The 12,539-nt window shown below is 45.0% G+C and overlaps 1 protein-coding gene across 1 annotated transcript; it reads right to left on the bottom strand.

Moving 5' to 3' along the window:
- Positions 1 to 8,046: 8,046 nt before the first annotated feature.
- LOC147883276 (uncharacterized) lies at positions 8,047 to 9,931 on the bottom strand. The gene is made up of 2 exons (XM_087399737.1): positions 9,751 to 9,931; positions 8,047 to 9,572 (listed from the first exon to the last, which is right to left on the bottom strand). The coding sequence occupies exons 1-2, from the start codon at positions 9,812 to 9,814 to the stop codon at positions 8,263 to 8,265; spliced, it is 1,374 nt and encodes a 457-aa protein (XP_087255863.1). The 5' UTR covers positions 9,815 to 9,931; the 3' UTR covers positions 8,047 to 8,262.
- Positions 9,932 to 12,539: the final 2,608 nt, after the last annotated feature.

Below are 12,539 nucleotides of genomic sequence, written 5' to 3' on the forward strand. Positions count from 1 at the left end.
CTTGCATTCCATGCACGAGGTGCTTGTTTTAAACCATAAATTGGCCTCTGCAACTTGCAAACTTTATGCTTTCCTGATGGACTATGTGGAAGCGTAACCCCATACATAAGAATGCGACATTTGTTATGGTAGAGCCTATATGGTAGACTAGTACATTTCCATGATGCTTTATATGTGGACTCTCTGTGGAGAGATTGTTTGTCGAACTTCACCAAGTCACTATTCAGACTTGTATGTATAGGAGATTATTGTATTTCACCATACCTGTATATCTCCTGGGATTTCTGGACATTGGTTTGTCAATTATTGTTGAATTAAAAACATGGACGTATTTTTAATATGCGGCAGCCCTCATTCACACTCCATGCGATGTCGCTTTTTTCTTTCCTATATGACATGGTTTTTAGCTCCTTTCAGATCTAAGGGTAATTAATTATGTATTAAGTAATTCAATGGAAATTATGCTGCATAAGCACAAGTGACACATTCATACACTCGGGCAATAGAAGATTTATTTCCAATGAAGGGGTCCTTGCTGGTCATTGGGAACCGAAACCAGCCAGCCCAAACATGCCGATTTCATGGACAAAATCAAGTTGCAAACCCTGAATTTGAAGAGCATACATAAAAAGGACCTGATTCTTATCTGAAATTTGAAGCAGGATGCTGGAAGGTTCTGTTGCGTAAGTACACAATGAAACATGAAAATTACAGCTAGAATGTCAAAATAGCAAGAACAGCAAAAGGAACACGGCTGCTATGACAGTATATGCAGGATGATACTTTGGTAGATAGGAATTGCAATAATGATGGTAAGGAGACTTTGCACAAGTCTTCTCGTGTTGATGGTTACCGTTTCCGTCTAGATACAGGACAGCAGAAAAAGAATGCCTATCTACAAGATGTAGGAACAGATGACGTTGAAGAAGGCCAAGGGATAAGCATGATATATGCTGGTTGGGCACCCGAGTCCTTGTGGGCTTTACCTCAGTCGCCAGACATGGTAGGCTTTCCCAATGTCGGTGAGTTGCTCCACCAATGACTTTTCCAGACGACGGGTCATTGGACAACTCGATGATTAAAACCAATCCTCACAACAGCTATTTGGCACATCTCAGCCTTGTGTGTGTGTTTTTTGGAGTGTCTGAACCTTGGAAGCTCCTGGTCTGGCATATGGCTCCTAAGGAACATGCCCCACACAGGACACTGGCAGCAATTGCCCCATCAGGACATAGTAGTGACTCAATCACATCTGAATATATATGTATATGAGCATATGTAGAGTCTAGAATTGTTTTCTCTCTGGAGGACAATCAGTCTGAAATATCTAGGTAGCATGCTGCACTATAGTGAGGGGGGTGCCGCGGGGTGTGGGGGGGGGGGGGTGGGGGGGGGTGGGTGGGCGGGGGAGGGGGAGTGGGGGGGCGCAGGGCACGGAGGGATCTACGAAGAATGCCAACAGCCGGGAGCATTTCTGCAAGGCATCCCCTGCAGACATTTCTTAAATTGAGGAATCTGTCGGTTATATAGCCCCCCTCCCTGGTTGTTGGCACCTGTTTCCAAAGCACTCCAGGCAGTGAGCTGGGGTCCTGAGAAGCAGGTAGGATAGTAGCCAGCTTCCCCTTTTGATTGGTCAAGCGTCCCATGGATTGCTAATCTGTACATTTTCTCAATTTTCTAATAGAAGATTATTTTCTTTTGAAAGAAAAGCCATGAGGCCACATTTAGACCTAATGCCCTATACAAAATCGTATCAGCTCAGGAACAGCCGATTCTGTGCTCATGCCTATGTGAGACGAGGTGTATGCCCACAACTACATGATGATGCCTTGCTGGCGTAGCACCATTCGCATACAGCGCTACCACTCGATGTCCAACACTGATTTGTCTTTCTCAAATCCATATTATGTCAGCAGTGTTGTGCGAGTATCTACAAGAGCCTTGAAAGACAAATCAACGTTTCATAGACTTAAAAGGAAGACTAGGGAATGTAATGATCTGGACTAATGGTTCAACAAAATGGAAGTATCTGACAAATAATGTGGGCGATACCATCCATGCTACATAAAGATGAGGAATGGAACACACAGGGCCTACACATGAAAGAACTTCCTACCATCCAACATTAGTATCCCAGCTTAGCTTGGATGATTATTTGCAGCAAATCTTTGCATTTACAGAGACAGGATTGGACCAAGCATGCAACCAGAAGGTTTGGAAGCTCTCTCTTTTGACCCAGAGAGAGAGAGAGAGAGAGAGAGATGGATGAGAATTACAATCAAGGCTTGATCACTAACTCATTTCAAAGCATTACCTGAACTTAAACAGATTCCATCATAGAGACAAAGACCAAATGTCCCTTCGTGAGGCCTCATAGTGGTGGATGCTCTTACTGCTGCTCGTATGGCTGGCTGCTCTCTCATTCTTCTCAGGAGGGGCCACTGGAGAGCAAGAGATGAGAGCTTCTCAAGTTCTTTTATAATATATAGGCCTTCCCTTCACCAATCAACCAGGTCAGTAGTTGGTCAAGTCTTCCAAAGGTACTGTCAAACAAGTCGGTCACAAGTTAACGTTGACCAAAAACTCATGGTGAAGACTTGACGCTAAATTTTTTGACCTGTTTGTCATATGCTGCTATTGCGACCCTGCATATACCTCATGCTGCTGATTTTGCATCATTCACAGCCCCTTCCCTTGTGTAGCTGTTCCACAAGGACAGCCCCATAACTCCTTGTCCTTGTCATAGGAGCATATAGCAGCAATTTGTCATGCACTTGGCCACCCAGTGCACCACCCACTCAAGTGCAAGTCTACCCTAAGGCTTCCACCCTCCAATATCCTCAGGTGAAGGTGGGGCATATCGTACACATCGTATAGCAAGGGACACTTCCATGAACCCCATGAAGGATGCACGTGACATCCCTTCCGCTGAGCTCTCGCAGTAGGGCCAACTTCCAAGTCCCTACATGTTGAGAGGATGCCTGCTGCACCCATCCAACCTGATTTATGTGTGCCCCAATGCTTAATCTTGGTGAAATAAAGTCACTCCCTGTTCCGAGCCTCATGTGTGCACCTATTTTGCAAGGAATCTGCTCTGTCTCTAGTACCTCATCCTCATCACTAGTGGATCCTCATCTGGACAACCTGTTAAGGTGGACCAATACTGTCATGTGCATGGTGTACCTAGGGTTGGATAGCAGGTGAACACGGGTTACGGGATAGCATAGGGCTGGATGGCTATTTTTAGCCGAGATTGCTATATACAGAGAGTGATTCATATATAGTGCTCGCTTTATGGAGGGAGCTATTCATAGCATTGTGCTATCTATAGCGGGTTTCCTTCTATATAGAGGGAGGGCCAGTGCTATTGTGTAGATCAGTTGAGCGCTCCTCGATTGATGGATGGGGCTTGGACCGAGGCCAGAACTCTGGCCATCTACATGGCAGATTATAGGTGGTGTATCGAAGGTCCTCTGGACAGGCTTAGGTGGTATGGGACGCTTGGGTTAGATACGGGCCTATGGATGAGTCGCGCTGTAGCCCACGTGCTCGAGGGTGGTCGAGAGGATCAAGGCGCCTACGCTATGATTCTGGTTGGTTGAGGACGAGATTCTAGGTCAGTGATAGGGTCAATTCTTGTGGGTAGAGAGGTGAAGTAGCACAAGAGATTTCCAGGTACGGTTCTCATATCTGCGTAGGATTTTCCATATTCTCTTCTTTTCAAGACGAACATATGGGGTTGGCAATTGCGATGGTAACTAGTGAAATCATTGGATTTCTTTGACTAGTTGGGATTCCTCTGTGGTTCGCTTTTAGAGAAGGAATTTGACGCCGGATTATTGTATGAGAATTGATCAGCTAGTTGTTTGAGGAAGATACCTAATGTAGGAGATTTGATGAGGTTGATGGATGATGTGATTGCATGAGCGCTAGGTAAGCTCTTGCGATGGGGGTGATAAAAGGGGAGGATTAGGACGTATAGGATTGGAGAAGCTAGGTGCGATTATCCAAGGCTGGATTGGGCTTATGAATTGGGACGAGGGAGAAATTCGCTGCTGATTGTTGCGGGCTGCCATGTTTTTCTGATGATCTACCACAGCATAGCTTTGATTTCCTTGTTTGGGCTAAACGCAAGGATTGGGTACGAAAAGCAACATTTTCCAACAATAACTGCATGGTACAAATCTTGTCCAAACACTCTGTTTTGATCGTCTCTATTTGATGCACCAGGAGTGCCTTTCTTCTTCGGCGGTATTAGCACAACAGCATCGACATGCGTGTGTTGTGTGGACTACTGCGTAGGAGATGGGCGAGGTGAGCCTGGCATTAGGGGACCGCAGCCTTTGAGATCATCGCTCAGTGCTTCACTTTTTTTTTTTTTTTGATTCGGCCAAGAATAGAAAAGCAATGCTGATTTTGGCAGCATGCTTTTGGAAAAGTGTGAATGACCTTTTCCTAAAAGCCCTTGTGTTTTTTGATTCAAACCATTAGGCTTTTGGGATTCTCACCTTTATAAGACTCCCACCCTTGCTCTATTTACCCCGATTTCCCCTTCACCCTCTTTGTTATCTTTCCTCATTCGTTGCTCTTCACACCTGGTTCGTTATTCCTATGGAAGGCCATCAAAGCAATCAAACTCCATAGCTAGACTATTTCTTTATTGAGATGGAGGACGAGGCTACATGGAAGATTATTCCTCGTAGACCTCATGACCTGCTACGAGAGATGGATTCCTTGATGGATGAACTCTGGGCAGCTCTTCACTCCTATGAAACCCCTCAGTACCATAGATATATTGAAGAAGGCTCGTGCTGTTCTAAATGTAGACAGCTTGTTTTAAAGTCTTTATACCGCTTCCAAGTTATTGAGAAGCGATGAAGTTGAAATCCTCACTTTTGACAGACACCCAATTATTTTTGGCTCGCCTGGATCTCTTGACCACTCTTGGTTCAAGATGTTCCCCAATTTTGTATGAACTATGTTCTAAATTGTCTTGTTATTAAATTGACAGAGTTTTGCTTAAGTTGGTTTTGATTTGTAACTAAGTGGCATTTATAATTTGATTGGTTTTTTCAAATTATATAACATGTACTTTTGTTCCATATATCTTGAAGTTTTTTAGATATATGGTACATTAAGGATGCCGGAGTCTTTGTTACATCTTAAACTGGACTTAACTAAGACCATTGGATTTCCCTTTCTCAAATCTTGATGCATGGATTCCTATTTGGTTTCTATTTAAAGTTTTGATCTCGATGTGATTGTGAGTTATGACGTTTCTTCAAGTTACCATTTGGACATATGAAGGTTCTTATTGATTAGACCAAGATGAGTCTTGTTGGATACCTTCTTTGAATCATGTCCAAAAACGGGGTCATTCTAATTCTCACTCTTTCAACCCAAGAATTTGAATTACAAGGGTATGCCGTTGAGGGGTTTTCTGAATACTAAGTAATTCATGACAAAAATTGCAACCCAGAAATTAACCTCAAGGGGCTTAATTGATGGGGGTGTTTGAACAATGATTCCTCGATCTCAACCTAAGATTTTTGAGTTCAAGGATACTCAATAGATAAGGTTGATAGAATCATTTACCTTCTGGTACGGATTTTACCATGCTTGTGTACGAATATGTCAACGGAATTAACTTTGTGGATTCAGGCGTTACTTGATTTCGAGAGGAGACTACTCGACGATATGTAACCTTGTTTAGATTGAGAGATTTACTTTCCTTGGGTTGGTTATCAAAGATTGTGGCTTTGGCCTTAGACTTTCTTTGATTTGAATCTCATGGAAATTATAGCACACTCAAACTAAAAGTCAGAGTATAGTTATTGGCATTGACTCATCTTCACAGAGAGTTTTCGGTCTTTCGGGTGAACTCAAGAGTGAGTTCTTAGAGGAAGGGGAGTATGTCATGTGCATGGTGTACCTAGGGTTGGATAGCAGGTGAACGTGGTTTACAGGATGACATAGGGCTGGATGGCTATTTTTGGCCGAGATTGCTATATATAGAGATTGATTCATATATAGTGCTCGCTTTGTATGGAGGGAGCTATTCATAGCATTCTGCTATCTATAGCGGGTTTCCTTCTATATAGAGGGAGGGCCAGTGCTATTGTGTAGATCAGTTGAGCGCTCCTCGACTGATGGATGGGGCTTGGACCCAAGCCGGGACTCTGGCCATCTACATGGCGAATCATAGGTGGTGTATCGAAGGTCCTCTGGACGGGCTCAGGTCGTATGGGACGCATGGGTTAGATATGGGCCTATGGATGAGTCGAGCTGTAGCCCATGTGCTCGGGGGTGGTCGGGAGGATCAAGGCGCCTGCGCTTTGATTCTGGTTGGTTGAGGACGAGATTCTAGGTCAGTGATAGGGTCAGATCATGCGGGGTCGTGTCAAATAAACGGTTCCTCCATGCTACATGAAACACTAGCCGCAAGCTAGAACTACATGGCCACCCTCATTTACCACCTTCACAACAGGAAAAGGTTCAACTCCTGTACAAGAGAGTTGTCTCTTCATGATCCAGAGAGAGACACAATCACCTTTGCACTTGACGCCCAATCAATGCTTATTGGCTTTCCTCTAGAACAACTCCTGATAGTTACTAATCTGGACTTTGACCGACCATAGGTTTTGAACAACTTCTGTATCCTCCATGTCTTGAACTTCCCATGCTAGATTACACAGTGTCATTCAGGATCCTCTGGAGTAACAGGATGCTCTGGAGTAACAGGATGCTACTCCCACTTTAACTGCATCTTTTGTTTCTGTAACTGCTGCAACCCTGTGTGGACTGGATGCTCTTAGCCCCTTGCCAAGGATGCTTCTGGGCTGTGGACACAGCCATACAACTCCTTGTTGGTCCCAAAAGTACATAAATTGCAGCTTCACTGTTCTTCACCATGACCTGGAGAATGCAAGGCTAACCTATGACTTCATCCCTCCAATAACCTCATGCGTAGAAAAGCTCAGAAAGGGAGGTGAAGCCTACCACACTATATGGCAGCAACAACAAGAAGACATTTGTGGCCTGACTCTAAAAATTTGTTCTCCTCCATGTGTGTATTGTCTCATCCCGACCAACATTTCTGACACTCCTGGTGAGCAGACTTGTTGGTTACGGGAGTGACTCTCCTCTCTGGTGTGTCGAGTTCGATCCCTAGGATCGACATCTGATGACCCCGTGAGAGCCCTCCTTGTGGCCTGATGCTTAAAAAATTCTTCTCCTCCGTGTGTGTATAGTCTCGTCCCAGCCAACATTTCTGCCACTCTTGGTGAGCAGACTCGTTCATTATGGGAGTGACTCTTGTCATTGGGTGTGTTGAGTCAATCCCTGGATCGACGTCTGGTGACCCCATGAGGGCCCTGCCTTGTGGCCTGACGTTAAAAAATTCTTCTTCTTCTTCCTCCTCTCTCTCTCTCTCTCTGTCTGTCCTGCCAATTACAGTATTCACAAGTACAGACTGCTGTCTGCCGCTTATCTGCAAGAATAAGAAGCAATGCATGCCATCTCGAGGCTTGGCTACCAGCTACAACCCAGTCCTACTGCTATTACAATAGTTGAGCAACCTTTAGTTGGTATGTGCATTGCTAGAGGGTCGACTTTTTGTGGTTAAACCGATGTCATCAGCTGATATTGTGTATTCACATGCTGCAGCTCATAGACAGCTGCATGCTCTATGTTGTTGCTGCTGAAAATCGTTGCAACTCAGGCAAAATCTCCAGTGATTTGACTCTCTGGTAGTACGGTAGAGTTAGCCCAGATGCACTAAATCTTCTGACATAGTTGTTCAGCCTTCAAGGACAGAAACAGCATTCTAAACATTGCAGCTTAAGCGTGCACCAGGATTGTAAATCTGTTGACTGTATCATATTTTCTACTTTTCGCTTTTGAAAGTATATTATGCACGCAAAGGATTAAAAAAGAATAGCAATTGCCGCACCACATGCCCATCTCAATGGAACGTCCATCAAAACCTAATCACTAAAATCAAAGAAATTCAGTGAAATAATCAACCCTTGACGTATGCAGTCTTTTAGCATCAGAATTCCTTGATAGCCTAACCAATTCAGGTCTCAAAAAGACAATTTGAAAAGCTGTCAATACGAGGAAACAAAGAAACTGGACAGGAAATGGGCACTTAGGCTCGTGTAAAAGGGTCTTGCAAGACCATGGCTAAATTTTACAATTCAACAGGTGCATTAACCAGTTGAGCTACTGGAGAATGCCAGACATATTAGCTCGCTTTTACTCTCAAAATGAATCTGCTGTTCCGATCATACCTTTTCCAAGCTTTTGAATAGCATAGAACATCTTCCTGCGAGTACCAACTGCACTGATCCCCATCTCTTTCAGATCATCAAGGGTTAACAAAGGTAAGACTTCAGTATCAACCTCATGACTCTCAAACAGCTGTGCATATTTGCCTAAGCCAAGGTCGTGTAACCATCCCTTTACTCCATTTGATAGGGAAAAACATCGTCTCACCAGCGGTTGACCTCGTTCTAACGGTTGTTCAACATTTTCACTTGCAGGTTCCCTGCTTTCCAAATTTCCATTCGCCTCTAACGTCGGCTTGGCTTTACCCTCGTGCAGAGTATTAGCTGTTGGTACTGTCAAGGGTTTCACTTCTGCATCGGAGGTGGCCTCAAGCGCCTCGCTTCTATTACCCAGCATTCCAATCCGTTTACTGGCACTTCCTCCCCTGTCTGCGCTTCTCTCAATAGGTTCTTGTTCTTGTTCAGATGTACGCTCACCAGAAACCTGTGGAGATTCGTACTGCTCCAGGGGAGCCCTGATCAAAACGTCAGCATCTTGTGATCCAACCGCCTGTGAGTTGGCGCTCGCTTTCCCATTCTTATTATATTCCGATGCTTCGAGGTCACAATCTCTGAAGCCTTCCGGCGTGCCAGCGTCATACTCCTCATCAGAATGCGGATCAGCAGTGTCCTCTATGCCCGAAGCCTTTTCGTTGTCGTTACCATCAATTTCGATTACAGTAGGCACAGATTTCGTGAGTCTCTCTGCTGGAGCCAGACTCCTTGGCCCGCCAGGTCGTCGTTTCCCGTTCCTACCTTTCTTGTTGGCAATTTTCACAGACTGTTGCGGTTGTCTTCCGCCATTCCCGCCTTGAGATGCCGACAAGAATTCCGACTGATTCTCAGCAGGTATTAGACTATGAGAAGAGACATGATCCGCAGCCCTACAATCACCCTCGTTACTGGAATTTTGTTCGTGAAAGTTCCCATTGTTCACATGTACTAAGGGCCGAGTCTTGGTGAGCTTAGCTGCCTTGGTCAGCGCTGCGCTTGCGTCTACAGCATCACTCCCTTCAATATTTACGGAGTCGCCCCCTACGCTGGCATGATTCATTTGGAAAGACGCATACGCAGCACTTTGCTTCTTCCGCTTCAAATACTGTTCTGGAAAGATCGCCGCTGGCTGATCACCAATCTCGCCTAGCCTGACACTAGGACGCCTCTGCCGTTTTGCACCAAGGTTGTTCCCCAGAGCCTCAGAGGAAGCTACGATGGTCGGCTTCGCAATGGCTTCCGGGCTCCATTCTGGCAAATCGTTCCACATTGCGGGATTGGAACGGGGGAGGGGAGAAATTTACCACTGCGATTCAAGGGGTGAAAGGCCAGAAGCAAAGCGGTAGCAAAAAGGGGGGAGGAATCCCGCAGTTTTCGACGAGAAGGCATCAAAAGGGCGCAAGAGAAAGAAGGAATCAAAACAGCTGACCTATGGAAGGAGCGTGAGGCGGAAAGCTTGTGGTGGAGGGGGGGGAGATCGGAAGGAGCGCCATAAACGAGCTGCAATCGGAACCCTAGGGAGCTTCAGAGCTTTCAGAGATGGCGAGGAAGACGATGGCGAGAGAGACAGAAGAGAGACAGAGAGCATTTGTACGCAGACTCTTAGTAGATTTTGGAGAGAAAGAGACACTTGAAATATGGCTTTCCTTTTGTGTAAGTATCCCTTCGTTATACACGTTATAAAATTCAAACATCAAAAACAAGTGAGAACGTCATTATAAGATAATCATCCTTCAAAAACAAAGGTAAAGACCCATTGATTTAGAGAAATTCTCAACTAACCAATAAAGTGCCACTAACTCCACTCCTCTTGGGACATTGCCTAACCAATGAGGGTGCCTTGAGGGTCTTTGACATATACCCTACAACTCCAAATAGTTTGCATACACATATTTGGGTTTTATCTGAATTCATTTGTATTTATCTCTCTGTGTGTTTGGGTGTTTCCTTTGTCTTCTCAAATGCAATTATGCTTCTCCATGGGGGCTTGAACATTCTTGCCACATGCAAACGATTGTCCATGCGAACGATTGTCCAGATGAATAGACGATGCAACCGCTTGCAAATGCAGAGAGATTTGCAAAGTCGATGATGCAACCGCTTGCAAAGGCAAAGAGATTTCTCTGTGTGTGTGTGTGTGTGTGTGTGTGTGTGTGTATTTGAGAGAGAGAGAGAGAGAGAGAGAGAAAGTTCTCAAAAAAAGAAAGTCTCTGTGAGTGAGTGAGTGTGTGTGTGTGATAGAGAGAACCAAAATAGAAGGGGGCCACTTGGCAGCAAAGTGTGTGGGACACCTTTTTAAATGTAAAAAGAATACTGCCTGCCCACACCTTTTTAAAGAAAATGTAAATAGAACGCTGCGTGGAAGGCAATGCCAAAAAGAGTTGCCTTGTTACACACACGGTTTAGCTAGAGACACGAGAGCTCCCACGTCGTGCTTGCGCTCCATCCTCACTGCTCGCAATGTGAATGCAGCATCCCATGGCGGTTTGTAAAGCCCAAGGGAGCATCTGCACAATGCCAGCCCAGCTCCCTTCCCTATGCTCCGGGGGACCATCTCCAATGCAAACCTAAATCGCTCTCACAAGGCTTCCCCACGCTATCCGCACTGTTAAAATCCTAGCAAATGCTCTACTCGACTAGCTTTTTAGGGAAAATGCAGCCCCATGTAGGTTTGACTCTTTCCAACAAATAAGCCTCAACACACCTTTTGTAGGCTGTCACACCCAATCCCATGGCAGCAAGGATTGTTTTAGGCCAGTGAGCATTTCTTGGCATTGTTGAGATTTCAAGATGCTGGGTTGGAGCTACAATGCTAGCCCAGCATGCTATAGTGCATCACGCTGTAGAACTTGCGTGTTGGTGGGTTGGGATAGCCCCACTAGCACATGCAGGGAAGCTCTCTCAACATTGGCTCTGCCAGCTACTTGAAGGGGAGAGCAGGTTGTCTCATAAGAATCCTAACCATAAAACAGGGAGAGCAATAGCTTTCAATCCTTTCCAAAAACTTACGAAGCAAGTTGTAAATAGTGCAACCCTATCACGATGTGGGCAATAATGCAGCGAAACATGAGGACATAAATCTTCCATGATCCCCATCACTGAATTCAGCAAGCTCCCCAACGCCATTAGTTGCACGGAGAAGCCCTCTTAAAGGCTAACCTCATAGAGCCTCTTGCGAGGATGCAGGTGGTCCAAGCAGGTGGTTGATAGGGTGCAGTTGTTGGCCGGCCCCTCATCCCTATATACTTGCTTGTAGTTGGTAAAACCCAATGAAACTTGAAAGGCAGCAAGAAAATTTAACATTTGCAGGTGGCAAGAGCGAAAACCGCTAGTCCACGTACACAAAGTTGCAAGGTAGGAGGTCTAGGGGACGATCTGACAAAGGAGTGGTGGGATGCAGTTTTTCTATGGGAACGACCCCCATTAAACACTCGTCCCCTTCAAAAGGTTATCGCAGGGGGGGCGGGGGGGTATGGAGGTGACCTCTTAAGGGTGGGTTAAGACAAGGCAATAGACAAACCTTTCAAGCAACAAGAAAGGCAAATGCCCACCAGGTGTATTGTTCACATAGCCCACCATTCAACATGTTGCAATGACCCATCATGACCAAATGATTGGTCCTTTGGTATAGAGCTAATGTGTGGGACATTGGGGGCAGCTAGTAAAAACAATTCACGGTTTTAAAAAGTGTGCAGCCATCCTCTTGTCTGCCCAAGTATGCTCAAGTATGTGTGGGTTGTGTGGGATTTGTATGTGTGAGAGCATACTTGTATACTATGGTCTACACCCAATGTTGGGCACTAATGACATCAATGGGGATCTCATAATAGCTAGTCCCTGTTATGCGTGATGGAGTTTACGGTTTCCAACCTTATGAGTGACACTCATGAGATTGAAAATGCACTATGCTGTGTTTTTAGAGGATGAGTTTGGGAATGTTCCTAGATTCATCTAGGTTTATTCTTCTATCGTATTAGCGGACATGCAAAGTTCACCTTGTGAAGTTTTGGTCCATGTTGTGGCCTGTTGGTATTGCAATAATTCTTTCTATCTTAAATGGTGTGTTGCCCTATCAACTTGATTTAGATGCTCGTTTGGGAGAGACTAAAATGAAATCGTTTAGACTTCACAAGCAGTTGTAGCTTGAATGAAGAGATTTTGGACTACTTTTTGATTAGCCTTCTCCTTTAGTACTAGCCTTCGTCATGGCTGAGTCTG

Source organism: Dipteris shenzhenensis, chromosome 28 (genome assembly GCF_047967505.1).
Source record: "Dipteris shenzhenensis isolate YYH24624 ecotype China chromosome 28, Dip_SZ_1.0, whole genome shotgun sequence".
NCBI classification, from domain to species: domain Eukaryota; kingdom Viridiplantae; phylum Streptophyta; class Polypodiopsida; order Gleicheniales; family Dipteridaceae; genus Dipteris; species Dipteris shenzhenensis.